Source organism: Dendrobates tinctorius, unplaced genomic scaffold (genome assembly GCF_039654945.1).
Source record: "Dendrobates tinctorius isolate UK_male_01 unplaced genomic scaffold, ASM3965494v1 ptg000129l, whole genome shotgun sequence".
NCBI classification, from domain to species: Eukaryota; Metazoa; Chordata; class Amphibia; order Anura; family Dendrobatidae; genus Dendrobates; species Dendrobates tinctorius.
In genome coordinates, this window is record NW_027361797.1 from 37,910,249 (window position 1) to 37,927,332 (window position 17,084).

At 44.0% G+C, this 17,084-nt stretch overlaps 1 protein-coding gene across 4 annotated transcripts in view; it reads left to right on the forward strand.

The window, feature by feature from the left end:
- The window catches only part of EEF2K (eukaryotic elongation factor 2 kinase), a 62,566-nt gene that overhangs the window by 14,702 nt on the left and 30,780 nt on the right, over positions 1-17,084 (forward strand). For 2 of the 4 annotated variants that reach the window (XM_073542980.1, XM_073542982.1), the window contains exons 3-7: positions 3,482-3,532; positions 5,009-5,109; positions 11,508-11,568; positions 12,229-12,266; positions 14,741-14,912. In XM_073542980.1, coding sequence (XP_073399081.1) covers positions 3,482-3,532; positions 5,009-5,109; positions 11,508-11,568; positions 12,229-12,266; positions 14,741-14,912 — 423 coding nt within the window. The remainder of the gene's footprint in view (positions 1-3,481; positions 3,533-5,008; positions 5,110-11,507; positions 11,569-12,228; positions 12,267-14,740; positions 14,913-17,084) is intronic. The other 2 variants (XM_073542981.1, XM_073542983.1) reach the window with 1 other exon arrangement.

The window sequence follows — 17,084 nt, forward strand, 5'->3', positions numbered from 1 at the left end:
TGATTCCGTCATAGAAGGAAATTAAGTTAGTCTGACATGACTTATTAGTTACAAACCCATGCTGACTCTGTTTAATCACTTCATTCTTATCCAGGTATTGACATACATGTTGTTTAATAATTTGTTCAAAGATCTTTCCTGGTATAGAAGTCAGACTCACCGGCCTATAGTTGCCTGGGTCCACCTTCTTCCCCTTTTTGAAGATAGGAACAACATTTGCTCTTCTCCAGTCTTCTGGGACTTCTCCTGTTCTCCAAGAATTTTCAAAGATTATGGAGAGGGGTTCAAAAATTTCTTCTGCTATCTCCTTCCGTACTCTGGGGTGTAATTCATCTGGAGCTGGAGACTTGAATTCATTTAGGTTAGCTAAGTGTTTCCTCACTATCTTTCTGTTTATAGATATCCTGGATTCTTCTATTCCCTTAATAGGACAATGAAGAACAGTTGATGTTACATTTCCTTTCTGAGAGAAAACAGATGCAAAATAGGAATTTAAAAGTTCGGCCTTCTCAACATCCTGTCTTACCATTTCATCATTTTCATCCTGTAAAAAAAATTATAAAGAGGATCTGTCACTTGCCATAAATGTTTTGTGCTTTTTTTTTTCTCTCTCTTGGTGTAAATGCCGCTGTTCTCCTGAATCTGACGTTGTTTTTCTTTTTTTCCTGGGTCTTTCTGTTCTTGAAATATGGCCCTGTATATAAATGTAATCTGTTAATCAAGTGGGTGTGGCTATCAACAGTCCACCCGAGGTCCCCTCCCAGTTGGATAAAATATCTAGCTATACATACAGGAAGGAGTGGGCTGTATCTTGGTAACGGACAGCCGCAGGAGCAAAAAATAAACCATGCCAGATTCAAGGGAACGGGGACATTTAGGCTGTGTGCCCACGATGCGTTTTGCTAAGCGTTTCCGCAGAGTTTGAGCCGGCTCAGACGCTGCAGAAACGCTTAAAAGATGCATCAAATTAATTAGCATGCGTTTTTGGCTTTTTGTGCCAATGCATGCATTTTTAACCGCTCAGGAATCGCTTAGCGGCTAAAAACGCAGCATGCTCATTAATTCCCGCATTGCTGAGCGTTTTTAGCCATCCCCAATGATCCCAGAAATCGCGCGTCAAAAAACGCGCGGAAAAAGACGCGCGATTTCTGGGAAGGGGATCCTTTTCCTGAGCGTTTAAAAACGCTAGCATGGGCACATAGCCTTATACTTTGTAAATAAAAGATACTTATTTATGACAAGGGACCGGTCCTCTTTAAGTAATATTTAAAGGGGTTTTCTAGGACACTAATATTGATGACTTCAATATCAGATTGCTTGGAATCCAAAATCGGCCACCCCCACAGATCAGCATTTATCAAGTCCCGTGGCCACCACGGCTTCATACATCGTGTACTAGCCATTTTCAAGGTCCTGCGACACTGAGCTGCAGTACCCAATAACAGCCACTATGTGATGTAATGAGCTGGGGTGTTTCGCCTCCTGTGTATATTCAGTGGCCATGGGACCTAACAGCTGATTATTGGGAGTGCATGGTGTCGGACTGATGCTAATCCACTAATCTTACGAACGGTAATCCTGGACATCCCCGTTAATAATTTCCTGATAAGATTTTAACTGCTGTTAAACAACTGCAAAGAAATATTAGTATAAAATTTGTATGAGCAGCGGCCTTATCTACCTTTCAAATGCACAAAAAATGCATCTTGAGTGTTAGTAGGGGAAGAAGCAAATGTCAATTCCTTACTTTAGGGGAACGCCAGCACAATGACGAATTTAGGAAAAGAGAAGTGTTGAGTGGAGCTTTCCCGGGGACACAAGGGTTACTGAAGCATAAAGGGAAGCTGCCAGCGCGATGGCGGTGGAATTACAAGTACAACAACCGGAAGCAGTTTCTGCTCAGCTGCGGCCCTCTGCTTTCTTCTACACCATCAGCGCTGTCCATTTTTACAAGATCCCATATAACTTGGCATTGTAATGCCCGGAGATGGGGTTAGTGATGAGCGAATGTGCTGGGATAAGGTGGTATCTGAGCATGCTCGGGTGCTAACCGAAAGTCTTCGTGTGCTCGAATATTATGTTCCAGTCCCCGCGGCTGTTGACAGGTGCAACACATGCAGGGATTGCCTGTGTGTATGCATAGAAAAAACAATTCTCATTCCTTTACATCTTTCGTAGAAGTGAAAGGCAGCAGATTAGCTGTGTGCGAGTTTGCACAATCCACGCCATTAATATCTGGGGGATTAGCTCATGTAATTACCCACAATGCCGACACTTCCCCCACCCTCTCCTACACTAGAGAGCACATCCAGGCCGCGCGCTCCCCCTAATAAGTATAATGTGTGCGGCGCTGCAGCCATACAACATCTCTCAAGTGCAAGGAATGGTTTATTTTCGGGCAGGTTGCTAAGGGAGCACTAACGAAACGCATTTACACCCTTCTCCCTTGAGCCGTGCACTTTTGTCACTGTGGCTAGGGATACGAGCCGAAGCCATGATGTTAAATCCTGACATTGGCATTTATTAATAATCTATAAATATGTACTGGATCATTTTTTGCAGTTGGGTTTTATTAAACTTTGCACCAATTGACACTTACAGGTTCATTGTTTCTCTGCACATTCGACTTTGATGTGGTCATAAATCGGCTTAGAGGAGCTCAGAAAAAGAAAAGAGCAAAAAAGGTTGCAAGCTCTACAGTCAGAAGGGAGCGCACTGATTGATTCTCAGTTAACTCATTCTGCAGCCTGCAATAGACCTTGCCACTCGGGGGCTATAGAATGCGAATGGTGCAATATCTTTAAAGTAATCCAATTGCAAAATGGACTTTTGGCCCCGAATACATGCATTTAAGTATAAAAAAAAAAAAATTGTCCCCAAAGATAGATAACCCATTCAGCGTGCTCAGAAAATGATGAAAAATATGTGACTTTTATGTGTGCGTCTCCAAGAGCACGGCACGCCCTGTACTTTTCATTTACTGGAGCCATATGGGCTTTGTACTTTAAGTGTTAACAGGTTTTAGTAACGAGCATTTGGGAGACTTTTCCCATCTAGGGCCGTGCAAATGTTAAAGGGTGTCTCCGATGAAGTTGCCAATCTGGTCCCGCTTCCCCATAAAGTCTTCGCTGAATTCACTTTCTTCGGTCCTTCGGTGCTTTGTTTGCTCGGTCTGTAATCAGGAGGGGAGATTATATTTCCGCACAGAGACTGGAATAACAGGGAGGAATTTACAGAAAGGATTAGAAGCCACAATTGGGTCGAGCCTCCTTTCCTCTTTCATCCCCAGTTTTGGGCCGTACGTGATTCAGAGCTAATCCTTATACATGTGTATATTCTGTTTTTTGTCTTGTCTCAAATGTGAAATTACTATTGGGATTACTGTGGGTGCTGATCACGCAGTGGTGCACTGTTTGCTATGTATGTGCTGTACTTATTGCTTTTGGTGATGGTTCATTAATGCTTTTCGTGCATTTCCTAGAATGACAAACACCGTTATATTAAGCATGGCTGCTTGACTGATCGAGGTCGGGTATGTGTCATTTGAAATTGGACATTTATAATAGTATTGAGACTGTTTGGTACCTAATTCTCTGTGCTGAGTACTTCTCCTATAGATCCTACTTTTGTATTTACGATTAAGAAACCTGATCTGCTGATTGGTTTGGACAGTCATTTTGTGCTAATAGATTAATGAATTGACAATGACGTAATATCCAATCAGTGGCGCTCGGTGCACCCTTGGTGTGGCCATAGTTCACTACACTTCCCTACCTGCATGTCTTCCCATCAATTTCGGCCCTTCTGGAAAGCCAGAGCTCCCAGTCAATTGGGAAGTAAGTGAAAAGTTTCATCATGCCAAGGGTGCACTGTGCTCTGAACAGACCTTCTTTTGCTGACAGATTCCCTTTAAAGGGACTCTAGTGGCACAGAATGACTGTTCAAACCAAGCACAGGCGCTCAGTGCACCCTTGGTGTGGCCAAACATTTACGTGCACTTTCCTGCATAATTATTTCCCATCTACCTCCACCTCTCTCTTCTTTGATTGATAGCTCTGACTTTATAGAACCAGAAAAAATAGATATAGATGGAAAACAAGTCGATGGGAAAGTGCACTGAACGTTTTTTTGGCACAACAAGGGTTTGTGGTTCGAACAGTCATTCTGTGCGGAGAGTCCCTTTAAGCACATAGAAATAGTACCTTGAAGATATTGACTTTTTCATCTCCTTTCTCAAACATTCCATTTCCCATAGATCAAACTGTATTGTATACCTGGAATATCCACGTATGATATAGAATAATGTTATTATAAATTTTTCCCAAATAAATTTTGCTTAAAGGGGTTGTCTGGTTTCCAAAATCAGTTTCCAAAGTCTGATTTACTGATACATGTTACACGTGCCAGAAATCTGACCTAATTGGTACCCAGAGCTGTCTTTCATGCCTTGCCATGTAATTTAGACTCGCAAGTCATCTAATATATGGTGTACACTTGTGCTAAAGACGCTTTACATTTATCACTTGACTTTTTTAGTTGCTCTTCACTTTGACTAACAGATTAGGGGTTGAAGCAGGGAATGTCCTTGATTTAAACCTAAAGGCAGAAGCAGGTCACAAACTCAGACCCCTCATCAGCAAGTATAATGAGCATCTCTCTTTGGAGGACCCAACATGTCATACATTATTACATGGAGAGATCATTGTCTTCCATTTGAAATGTGTAATGCTTTTTTTCTCCTGTGGAGGCACTGCAGGGAAATGAAACGCTGCTGTTGCTGGGTTCCTCTACAGAATACAACTGTTGGCTATGGATCTTGGCAAAACATCCTAGTTTTGCATTATAGAAATTTGACAACCTCTTTATTGCCACATTTTCCTGTTAAATGTCGTTTAGTACCACCATAAGTCACTCATATTCACATATGTAATAACGTGGAGTTTTTAATCTTAGTTTCTTTGCTCTACTCTTGGACCAAGCTAACACCACCACTCTCTGCCTTCCGCAGGAGGCCTGGAAACATGCCATCCAAAAAGCCAAGCAGATGCCTGATCCTTGGGCAGAGTTCCACCTGGAAGATATAGATACCGAACATGCAATCCGACACAGGTCTGTAACCTCTCTCTCGAGAGTCCAAAATAGTAGCTTGAAAATGCTATGAAAGGTTCGTCAAAGCTGAGTCACCCATGAGGACAATATGTCCAGGCTAATGTCCTACATAACATCAGGGTCATGCTTTAATTGTCCTAAAGAGTGACTTTAGTAGACACCAATTTAGTAGACACTTCAATGAGAGTGAAGTTGTTGTAGGACAGACTTCTACATTCATAATGCTCCAAAATTTTAACAAGATCAGGCCTAATTACTAAAGCAAATGGTCAGCTAAAAGAAGGTTGCCCTAAAAAGCCAGTTTGTGGATCTAAACATTAGTCAGTAGTTTGAGTTCATGGGTTCACCATCTTGGTTGTATTCTGTTTGATAAATCTTTTTGGACTTTTGTAGCCTCACAAGGGGGATTACATCACCTCTATGTAATCATACTGTGTCCAGCCGATACACCAAGTTGGATCACATTTGAGGTGATCAAAACTTTTACAGGATCCAGGTCCAGTGGCCACTTCTTACCTGTCAACATCCCCAGGACATCTTCTGATTAGTAGGCCCGGCTGACTATTGATGTAGCTGCTGGATCTGGGAACTTGCAAATCTTTTTGCTCAACTTTAGATCACAGGTTTAAAAAGCTTTTTCATAAGTTTATTTAGAATCAGATGCCCTGAAACATCATCTTCCTGAGACAACTACGAAAAATTGCATTGTAACATGGTCCTCTAGACGGACGGTCTTATCAAAGGAGTTGCCAAGATCTGATGGAAGTGGAATTTGGTCTCTATAAAGGGTTGGCACCTTTTAAAGAAGTGGTCTTTTGAAGATGTTGCACTGTATTTAGAAGGGTTGTCCGGTGAAAAGGTGATGCCTTACATCTTGGTGTGGATCAATCTGCTGGGACTTGCATCGGTCAATGGAATTGGGGATCTTAACTCCTTACTGTGCAATTTTAGCCCAGTTTCAAAATGGCGCGGCAGATCGGACGTCCAAGTGCTGCTCTATCCATTCTCCTTAGGGCTACCGGAATAAATGACAGCAGATCAACATCTAATAGATATAAAAAACTCCGATTCTGCCAATCGGCGCAATTCCTAACAGTCGGACCTCTACTGAGATCAGTAAGTTCTCATATACCCCATGTACAGGTTATGGCTTATTTTCACCGGACAACCCCTTTAACATGTTGAGCATATGTACGTCACGTAGCTGTACAGTCTGGATGCTGCTCTCTTGCACAGGACGGTGTTTTGGTCACAGCGTCGTGCAAATACAATTCAAGTCCAGCACGGTGCTTAGAGTACAACATTTTACGTCTGCCTGTCTCCTGCTCTTAGAAACCTGGTTGCGTTCCAGGAATGTTCTCAGTAAATTTGGAAGAGTTCTCCATGACACGTGGCCTTAGAGTTACCAAAGCAACCTACGTGCAAAGTTAGGTGGGAAAATGATCCTGAAATGCAACGCTGGAGACTTTTCTTATGCCATTTTAGGTGGCCTTACTATACAGATGTAAAGTTGATCGGTATATGTAGTTTTGTGTAGGCCTAGAGGTAAAACTACGGAAGCACTGATTAAAGAGGTTCCAAGGAAATAAAGTCTATATTATTCTTTTGATTCATATTAGATGGTGAAACATAGCTATACAGTGTTGGCGCTCCCGCAGGTGTACGATTTGCATGCAGTCATGTGCTGACTAGACGTGTGTGACTAGACACACATTCTAGATGGAATGTGTCCAGAAGTATGCAAATTGCATACTTAAGATCATGCGCCCATGCGCTTCCAGCACCATGAAATCCTGACGCCGTGCACGCTATGAAGATTCACAAGTCTGCAGTCACGTAGTAACTTGACCTTTATTGGCAATCCTCAGGCCACCTAACAGTTGCCTTTAACCAGTCTGTGTGCTGTATTACCAGTACATTGGTGGTTGCTTTGGCTGCCGCTGATGGGCCCCACTCAGTCCCAATTGTGGCGCCCCTGAGGCTCAGTCGCCACAGAGGTACTGCACCTCCTCCTGAGGTGTGGTGCCCCACCATCCAGGTAAGGTGGAGACACCTGACCACACTCCAACACCTGCACCCCACACCACAAAGTAGTGTAGCAAAGCACCTTCGGCAGCTCCCTGCTTGGAGTGTAGCATAGCACTCCTTGGTGGCTCCCTGCTTGGAACACGAAACGTGCTGGGAGGTGGGTGGAGTTTAGTACACACAAGAGAGCGGGAAGATTTGAGTCAGTCAGTCTTTCCCTCAGTCAGTGAGTGAGGATGTAGAAGGACAGAGTGAGAGAAAGAGAAGATCCCTGGGAGAGGGATGGAAGAAGGAAGTGCTGCAGCAGGCCACAGTGAACTGGGTCTGCTGGCACAGGAAAGAGACAGAGAAAGGAAGCTTGATTCTCCATTGGGAACAAGGATTAGTATGGAACGTAAGGAGAATAAGAGAACAAGGACCAGGGTTAGAGGAGAACCCTTTTTTAGTTCTAAGCGCAAGGCCGGGGTCCGGTCCCCGAGGTTGTACGGATACTAATGGTCCTGCAGCAGACATCGGAGGAATAGAAGTAGTGACCACTTTATTCCCACACAAGACTTGGGGGCACAACAGCAACATATTAGTGAGCCGGGACTCAGCAGCAAGGAGTCCCCGAAGCAGGCTACAGCTGTCTATCGTACAAGTAGAGTTCATAGGAACATCTGACAGGAGGAACCCCAGTATAACTCAGTACTAGGAGTACTTTACTCAAAGGCCAAAGGCGCTATAAGAGGAGACGTTCAGAAAAGGCACATATGTTGGCGGAGTGTTGGAAAGGAGTACTTCATCTTGCCTAGAAGTTGGCTGAGCTCCTGACCCGGAGGACACGGCACGGATGCGGGCACCTGTACCTGCAACAGACTGTGAGTAAACCTTTGGAACTACATGACCTGGTGTCCTCCACTTATTCCTGCGCCAACCTGCCCAGCACTGCTACCTCCCTCACGCCTGACACTACACCATCTAAGTGTCACTTCACCTACACTGCCCTGGGACTACAGCCCTGCCTGTGGAGGGCTATAACATCATTGCTGCACCATACCATCTGTCCCAGAGGATCTGTCTGCAGCGTCGGCTTACATCTCTATTGCCGAACACCACAGGTGGCGTCACAAATCACTTTCACCACCATAAGCACACTGAAACATTTCCCTTTTCGTAATGGGCGCCCAGGGCCACGGGCCGGGTCCCATCTGCCATGACATCTCCCATTGAAGCTCATCGGGCCCGCTACCGAGTACCCCACAGCCCTGGGTGTGAGGGTGTCCCACAATCATGGGGCCACAGTAGAACGCATATTCCTTAGTTGCTCCACAATTTTTTTTTTCTTTTACTTGTGCTGCCAGAGTTATAATTTATTGTGTATGCTGTATGCAGGGAGACATCCGCATTAATATTTATGTCTTTTATTAGTGTCCCGTTGTATGCGGACCATTCTCTGGGACTGGCCTAAACATAGCTCTGTTTAGATGGGTTTCAGCTGCTCTAGTAACATCAAGCGGAGCCCTTAAATGGCCAAGAATAGAACAGAGGGGGATAACATGGGCCCCTTATATGAAGTCTGTCTATACAAAACTATGCAGACCCACCACTTCCAAATAACATCCATATGCTGCTTCTATAAATGTACTGGTATATGACACCATTAACCTCTGCAAGCAAAATGGGGCATTCTCTACTGTGTTATAATTTACAGTAAATTGACCATAATATTCGACAACATTGTAAAAATTCTAGAATTTTTGTTTTTGCAGCAGAGCTGAAATATATTGTGAAGCGAAAGAATTAAAGGGGTGTTGTTCTCTTCTCGTACATTTGTGGAATATCCAGAATATGCAATAATAGATGTGGGCCCCATCAATGGCACCGGTGTCTGGAATACCCCATTAGGATGGCCATACACCTTTAATAGCGGTTGTCTGGACTTTAGTACCTGGCCTGTCCAAAAACGACTATTTACTTTCAGTTATGAGATTAATTCATCTGCAGGTAAATGGCAATAACATTAATGTCTGGCTGCCTCACAGGAGCAGCAGCTACGAGGAGAAAATAAACTTATATCCTCCCTGCGGCCGCTCGCTTCCAGTCATGGGACGGTGCAGGGAGCTAGGGCAGTGACCGCTCGCTACACAGTAAGCTTGGCTGTAATCACTCCCCGACACTTGCTCTGGAGTGTTTGTGGGCAGCATACATTTACAGAGCAGGCTGTCAATCAAAGGGTAAGTGAGTGATTACTGTGCTTGCAGTGTATAGAGAGCTGTGACTGTTACAGCTCCCTGCACTGCCCCTTTGAATGGAAGCGATTGGCTGAGCACTCTTCCTCCCATGAAAGTTTTTACCCTCTTAATGGCAATTATCATATTATACAGCACTGTGTACTTACAATTACTCATTTTGCCTTTCTACCCAGATAATTCTCTTTTCTCTGCTCCATGTACAAACAGGAAGTTTCTTTTCCCTGCAGAAATCATTCCGCTCCTCACCCCCTGACCCATCTTCTCCGATCCTCCTCCATTCCAATGACTTTTGCAGTTATTGGTGACTCATGCAGGGAAAATTGACCTCTTGTTTCAGCTTAGGAGTCAGCTAGTCAGTTATTAATCACATGATGTCATAGACCTAATGGAAAAGAGAAGAATTATCTATGCAGAAAGACAAAATGAGCAATTGTAAATACACAGTGCTATATAATATGAGGATTGCAATATATTAAGAGGATAAAAACTTTGATTTGGAGTATTTTGTGTTATCTTGAGTATCTGAATGATTTTCTACTTGTTCATGTGAATTTTGTATTATTTGCTATGGTTGTCCGATAATAATAATAATCTTTATTTTTTTTATATAGCGCTAACATATTCCGCAGTGCTTAAGGCTAAGTTCAGACGTAGCGTAACTCTCGTGGAAATTACCTCGAGAGTTTCGGAATTCCATTCCGCGGGAAAATCGCATTTTAAATTCCCGCGATTTTCCCGCGGAAAAACTGGCATTTTGCAAGCGTAATTAGCTTGCAAAATGCTAGCGTTTTCCAAGCGATCTGTAGCATCGCTTGGAGAACTGATTGACAGGTTGGTCACACTCGTCAAACATAGTATTTGACAAGTGTGACCAAGTTTTTACTACTGAGGCCGCCTATGCAGCATCAGTAGTAAAAGATAAAATGTAAAAAATAATTTAAAAAAAAAAAAAAAAAATGGTGTTATTCTTACCTTCCGACGTCCCGCGCAGCCTTCCCGCCTGTCTCCACGCTCCCGTTCCCAGTAATCCTTTGCGAAAATGCCCGCGATGACGTACGTTCTCGCGGGATCGCGACGTCTCGCGGTAATTCGGGATGACGTCGCTCGAACGACAGCGAGACTTCGCGATCCCGTGAGAACAGACGTCATCGCGGGCATTTTCGCAAAGGATTACTGGGAATGGGAGCGTGGAGAGAGGCGGGAAGGCTGCGCGGGACTTCGGAAGGTAAGAATAACAATATTTTTTATTTTGAATTCTATTTTTTACAGGGATATGGTACCCAAAGCCCGGAGGACAGTCTCCTCTCCTCCGGACCGTGGGTACCATCCGCAATTGTTCTGCTTACTTTTCGCATGGTGTGCACAGCCACATGCGGAAAGTAAGCAGAACAATGCATTCTTATGGGTGTGGGATCGCCGCGATTCCGCAAAATTAATGAGCATGCTGCGTTTTTTACCGCGAAGCGATTCCGCTGCGGTAAAACCGCAGCATTAGCACAGCATTGCGGAATCCCATAGGAATGCATGGGATGCTTATTTTTCGCGGTTAAAACCGCCGCGGAAACGCGAAAAAGACGCCACGTGTGAACTCAGCCTTACAGTTTGCACACATTTTCATCAATGTCCCCGGGCTCACAATCTAAATTCCCTAGCAGTATGTCTTTGGAGTGTGAGTGGAAACCGGAGTGCCCGGAGGAAACCCACGCAAACACGGGGAGAACATACAAACTCCTTGCAGATGTTGTCCTTGGTGGGATTCGAACCCAGGACTCCACTGAGCCACCGTGCTGCCCTCTAGAGTCTTTGATAATCTGGCACCTATCTCTTCCCAGTGATTTCAGTATAAAGGAAATTTTACTGTGCAAAAGAGAAATTGGCTAATTAGAATATGACTTTCAAGCTGGAATTTTTTTTTCTCCCTATGTTATTTGTAAGACGGGTAAGGCTGTGTTCACAAGTCAGTGTTTTGCATCAGTGTTTGTATAGCGGAATTTACAGAGAAAAGCCATAATTGATAGATTGACACCTGTTCTGTTGACATTCCTAGCCTCGGCATAGAAATACTGATGTATGAATAAAGTCTTATTGTGCTTTTTGTTTATTTATTTTTTTTCTTAATTGTGATGTTTCCCTCTGTAGGTACAACGCTGTCTCTGGTCAGTGGGTACAGGACGATGTGTTAATTAAAATGGCCTCTCAGGTATGTATTTTCTATTTCTTGCCTCTTTCCTGTTCTCGGCAACAGTCTCTAAAATGGAGAGCAATTTGGAATTCTTCATCCGTCTGCTACTCCCACTACGGAGACGCTTTGCATAAAACAGAGAATTGTTGATCTGCTAAACTGCAAATCGCTTCTATAATGTTAAAGCCGTTTTCTGGTTTCGAGAAACCTCTCTCCCGGCTACAGTATGTTTACAAAAACTAACTGTTCTTTACTCCCCCTCCCCAGGTCCTGCACAGAATCTCTGCCGCTGCTCCCAGTGTCTTATTGTCTGCAGCGCTGACGTCACGTCGGCAATGCTACAGCTAAGAAGTGACCTCTGCCGCTCTGCCCTGATTGTCAGCACAAGTGCTCAGAGCCGCTGAGCTTAGATACTGGCTGCGGCACTGGCAATGTAACCTCAGCGCTGCAGACAATCACAGATGCTGGGAGCAGCGATGGAGCCTCAATGCTGGACCTGGGAAGGGGGGAGTATATCACATATTTTTTCTAAATAATCTGGGACGGGGGTTTTCCCGAAATGGTAAATTGTGGATATGACTAACGTTAGATCGAGCGCACAGTATAGTGTTTCGGATTTTTTATTTTAAGCAACTGCATGTCGCGCTCCATTATTTACATATCGTTTTATTCCTCCAGCCGTTTGGACGTGGCGCCATGAGAGAATGCTATAGAACGTAAGTGAAGGCTTTCTGTTTTATTGGGAAATATATAAAAATATTAAAAAATATATAAATAGAAATCCAATTTTTTTTTTTACATTTAAATACAGGGGTGTAAGTAGAACAGAAAGGGCCACATTGTAACGAGGGGGGTTAAACATTGCAGGACTGAGACTATCCAAGGTGCACACATTGATCCCAGATAAGGTTTACTGCCACCAAACCCTGATAAAGTGCAGACTGCAGTGATGGCACCTAATCCTTTATTTGCTCTCCTGATCTGGATGTGTTCCCAGTTTATTACCTTTCTCAGATGTTGGGTTGTTTTTATCTGTTTGGCACAAATCTTTACTTCTTGTAAACACCGAGAGCCGGAACCACGCGTTCATCAACTTGTTATACAAGTTTTTCCAAAAGTGGAAAACAAAAAAATATTGTTAGGATATGAACATTATTTTATTATTGGTGGGGGTCTTTTGAGAAGGAATGGGATCGGTGGTGGTCCCCTGTGCAGGGAACTACAGCATGGACCAATCGCCTAAACCTTGCTGCAGACGGGAGCGCTGCAGTGTAGTGAAAATGCTGCAGTGCATTCTCCGGATCCGTGGCACCGGGCGGTGAGCAAAACCTCACCTTAGTGACCACTTTATGAAATGGGAGAATCCTTTTAATTACAAATTACCCGACATTGATCGATATCCATTATCCTTATTGATTTCCCCCCCACCGATCCCGAGAACGGGACTCTGTAGAACTTTCCCTAAATTCAGCCAGGATTGTGTACGGACACCTTCCTTTCTTCTGTTCAGAGAGCCCTGTTTTCTGGTGAGGGTCCTACCTGATGGACCTCCGGTGATCAGTAAGTGTCATTTGGGATAAGAGATAACTTTTAGAGTAAATTCACACTAGGCTTTTTTCAAGGTGTTTTTTTTTTTTTTTTTCTGCATCAAAACCTGATCTCTTAGCAGGAAAGAAGTTGCAGAAAAAAATGTTTTCCTTGTTTTTTTCTTGTGTTTTTGCTGTGGTTTTTTTTTTTTGTGTGTTTTTTTTGGTGCCGTTTTGGCATGCTAGATTTGTCTCTTGTGCATGCTGATAAAGTTTTTAGTTTTGACAAAAAAGAAAAGTCCTATTCCATAGAATCCGCATTTGGCACAAAAGAACCCCCAGCAAAACCTGATACTTTTTTTTTTCACCGTTTTTTCACCACCCTCTCAAGTCAATGGGTGAAAAGCACTGAAAGAAGGGACATGCTCCAAGTCCAAAATACTGATGACAAAAAACCATGTGTCCGTGCAAAAGTCATGGAGCCATGTCTTCTTTTTTTTTTCTTAATATTGGCATCACGGTTGAAAAGCGCCGATAGAAGTCTATGGGTCCGTGAAAATCGCTGACGACACATGCGGCTGCCGTCCATGATTAAACATTGCAATGTATATGGGAAGGGTTGTCATTTACGTTATGTGCACACGTATGCAGAAAATTTCTGCATAGAAACCGGACTCCTTCCCAGAAAACGCGTGTTTTTTTTCCCCGCAAATTTTGCACGTTTTTGCCGTGATTTTTTTCCACGCATCCCCAGACACATAGAAAATAGCTAGAAATGCGGAATTTTCCCGCGAAATTAATGTTTTTTACGGGAAAAAAACGCATCAATATGCACAAAAAGTGCAAAATGCATTAGAATGAATGGGAAGCTTCTTTTAAGCGTTTTTTGGTAAATCCTCAGGAAAAACGCGAAAAAAAAACCACTGTGTGTGAACACAGCCTTATTGTTCCATCCATAAAGACACTCATGGTAAAAATGGTCACACTGACAACTCTGATGGTAGAAATGGCCACACTGATGACACACTGACACTCGGATAAAAACCACTGATGGTAGAAATGGCCACACTGATGACGCACTGACACTCGAATTCATCTTGTAGCAGTCACCGCCCGACTGTTAGAAAAAAATTGGTAATGTGATGGAGTTGCATTTTGAACAAAATTTAAAGGGAATCTGTAATGACTGACAGTCTGTTCTCCCGATCTATATGTCTTGCACTGGTGATGCCTTCTTTCATTTATAAGCAGCTCTGGAGGCAGATTCTCAGGGAGATCTATGTCCAGCCCCTAGATCTTAACAGCTCATTTGCATATTAAGAAAAAAACCTGAATTTCTCTGGAATAAGACATCAGATCGCAGATATCAAGGTATCATTTTATTCAACTTTCTATAACCTACATGCCCATATAGACGGCTTAGGAGGGTTGATCCTACTGACAGATTCCCTCTAAGTGCCCCAATTGTAGAGGTGTTTCCATTCTGTAAGGTGGAGAGCGGCTGCAGGCAGCGGCTCTTACACTGGATGACCCTTGTGTGGCTTTGTGTTGTCTACAATGGGCATAATGTAAAACTTATTTTTCCCTGCCGCCATACGCTTCGGTCCACCAAAGGCAAATTTTTTACATATCTGCCATTGACGCTGCTCCTTATCATTTATCAGGAAGAAGCTGTCTAATTTCTCGCACAGTCAGCAGTGGAAGAGCGCGTACAATTACGTGGCCAAACGCTATTTGGAAACCGTTGACAGAGATGTGTATTTTGAAGATGTCCGACTACAGATGGAGGCCAAGTTGTGGGGCGAGGATTACAACCGACACAAACCCCCAAAGCAGGTAGGATGGAGACGAGTTGTGATTGCCGCGCTATGTTCTCATGATGAGCCGCCATCGCAGGCGCGCACCGATCCTGCTGGGGTCTGATTGCGTTCTTGGATGTCATTTTTACAGTCCTCTGCTGTAGCATTGTCCTGCAGGTTCCAGTGATGGCGCATAAATCTACAGCGCCACATCCCATTTATATGCCCTCCAGGGTCTGCGAACGTTACTATGTGCTGTTTAATGGCTGCCTTTGGTTGTCACCTATTACTTATGTAGGAGGCCAAGATATCTGTAAAACGACTGCAAACCCAATGGAAAGACTTCACACAGGAGGACGAACCATAGACTAATGTTTTGAAGGTATTTTATTTTGCATTTTAAGGGCAGTGATATTTATTTTTAATTTTGTAGGCTGAAGTCGCAGCTGGGATGGGTTGTTCACCTTTATTTTTTTTTCTTAAATGCTTGTATTTGGGACTAAATATAATTTTTACAATTGGTTTTTATCAAAAGTTTGGCACCGTTTGCCTTCAGTATCCTCCGTGCTGCACTGTCTTGTGCTGGCTGCAGAACGAGCTAACTGAAAAACTGTCAGTGAGTCCATTTTGAAAGTTATGACTTGAGTGATTGTAACTTTTATCTGTGTGTTTTTTTAACTCCTCTCTGCCGAATTATGACCCCAGACCGCAGCGAAGTAAGGAACCTGTAAAAGCCAAACATCCAATTGCTAAAATTATTTTGAGTCACAAATGCATGTATTTAGCAAGAAAAAAAAATCTCTTTTTTAATGTTGGTAATATAGATTTTATAAAGAATCACAAGGGCATTCTAAACCATTCTGATATATGGGAACCACTCTGAATCAAGGCGCCTCCTGTGCAGGGAACTGTGACTCTGGGGCTGTGCTTTAGCCATTGGTCAGGAAATAATGGCTTCCAGAAGACCATCTGTTCCACTTCCTTCTTGCGAGAGATTGCTGTCGGGATGCTCGGCAGACCACAATTATAGTACATATTTGCCCCCAGATGCTTTACGTGACCCTCCTGGATGCCGGCGTCTCCTGGCCAATGGCGCATTGCCTCCACCACAAAAAATAGGAAAGAGGAGATGAGACCGCAGCTGTTGCACGTCCAGTGTAATGTGGTTGTAACCTTAATGGGGTTGTCCACTACCCGGACAATCCCTTCTCAATTACAGTATCCCCCCACGTAGAGTAAAAACATTTTGTACCCTCCTCAAGTGCTGGCGCCATTCCAGCGAAGACTGTGCTGGGATCCCGGGGCTCACATGACATTGTTATGCTACATGAGCCCTGCAGTCAATTAGCGGCCACTAAAGGGCTGCCCCAGATTCGCTTCCTTTGGACGACTTTGCTGTCCAGAAATGGTGAGAACTGTGGCTTAACTGGCCCTAATCAATATATCTGCAGATTTTAACCATGATAGTGAGAGCCATCAACATTCTATTGGGCCTTGAAGGCATTGGCTTAGGGCTTCAAGGGGATCTATCACCATGTAAGAAATGGTCATTTTTCTCCTTCGCCTCATTGGGGGACACAGAGGCTGTGGGTGTGTGCTACTGCCGTCTGGAGGCCGACACTAAGTATACAAAAAAAACAAGTTAGCTCCTCCTCCGCCACATACACCCTCGCCCCGATAGCGGGCGGAAACCAGTTTTTGCTTAGTGTCTGATGGAGGCACACGCAGTCTGGGTCTCTCCAGACTATTTTTTTTTTTTTTTTTTAACATTTTCTTGCTATGAAGAGGAGACTGGGGCGACGGACCCTATTGAAAGGGTCCGATCTCCCCCAAACATCAACAGTCGAGCACGCGCGAGTATCCCTCCGCGTATCTTTTCCCGCACCAAGGGACATCTCTGGGACTTTTCCCCAGACATCTATTTTTCTTTTTTATTTTAAAGAAGATATGACAGGGGCAACGCATCCTATTGAAAGGATCCGATTTCCCCAAACCATCAACGGGCGACCACGTGCGAGTGTCCCTCCACGTTCCCTCTCCCGCGACGTGGGACAGTATGCCAGACTTAGCCCTGTCCACCCCTAGGTAGCGAAACCATGGGCTTGCACAGAGGCACAAGACTAGTCTGTGCGGCCCCACGGCTACGCCAATCGGGTACTGCGTGGTGGCGGACGGTCCCTCTCCTCGCCCAGCCAAGGCGGACGGAGCT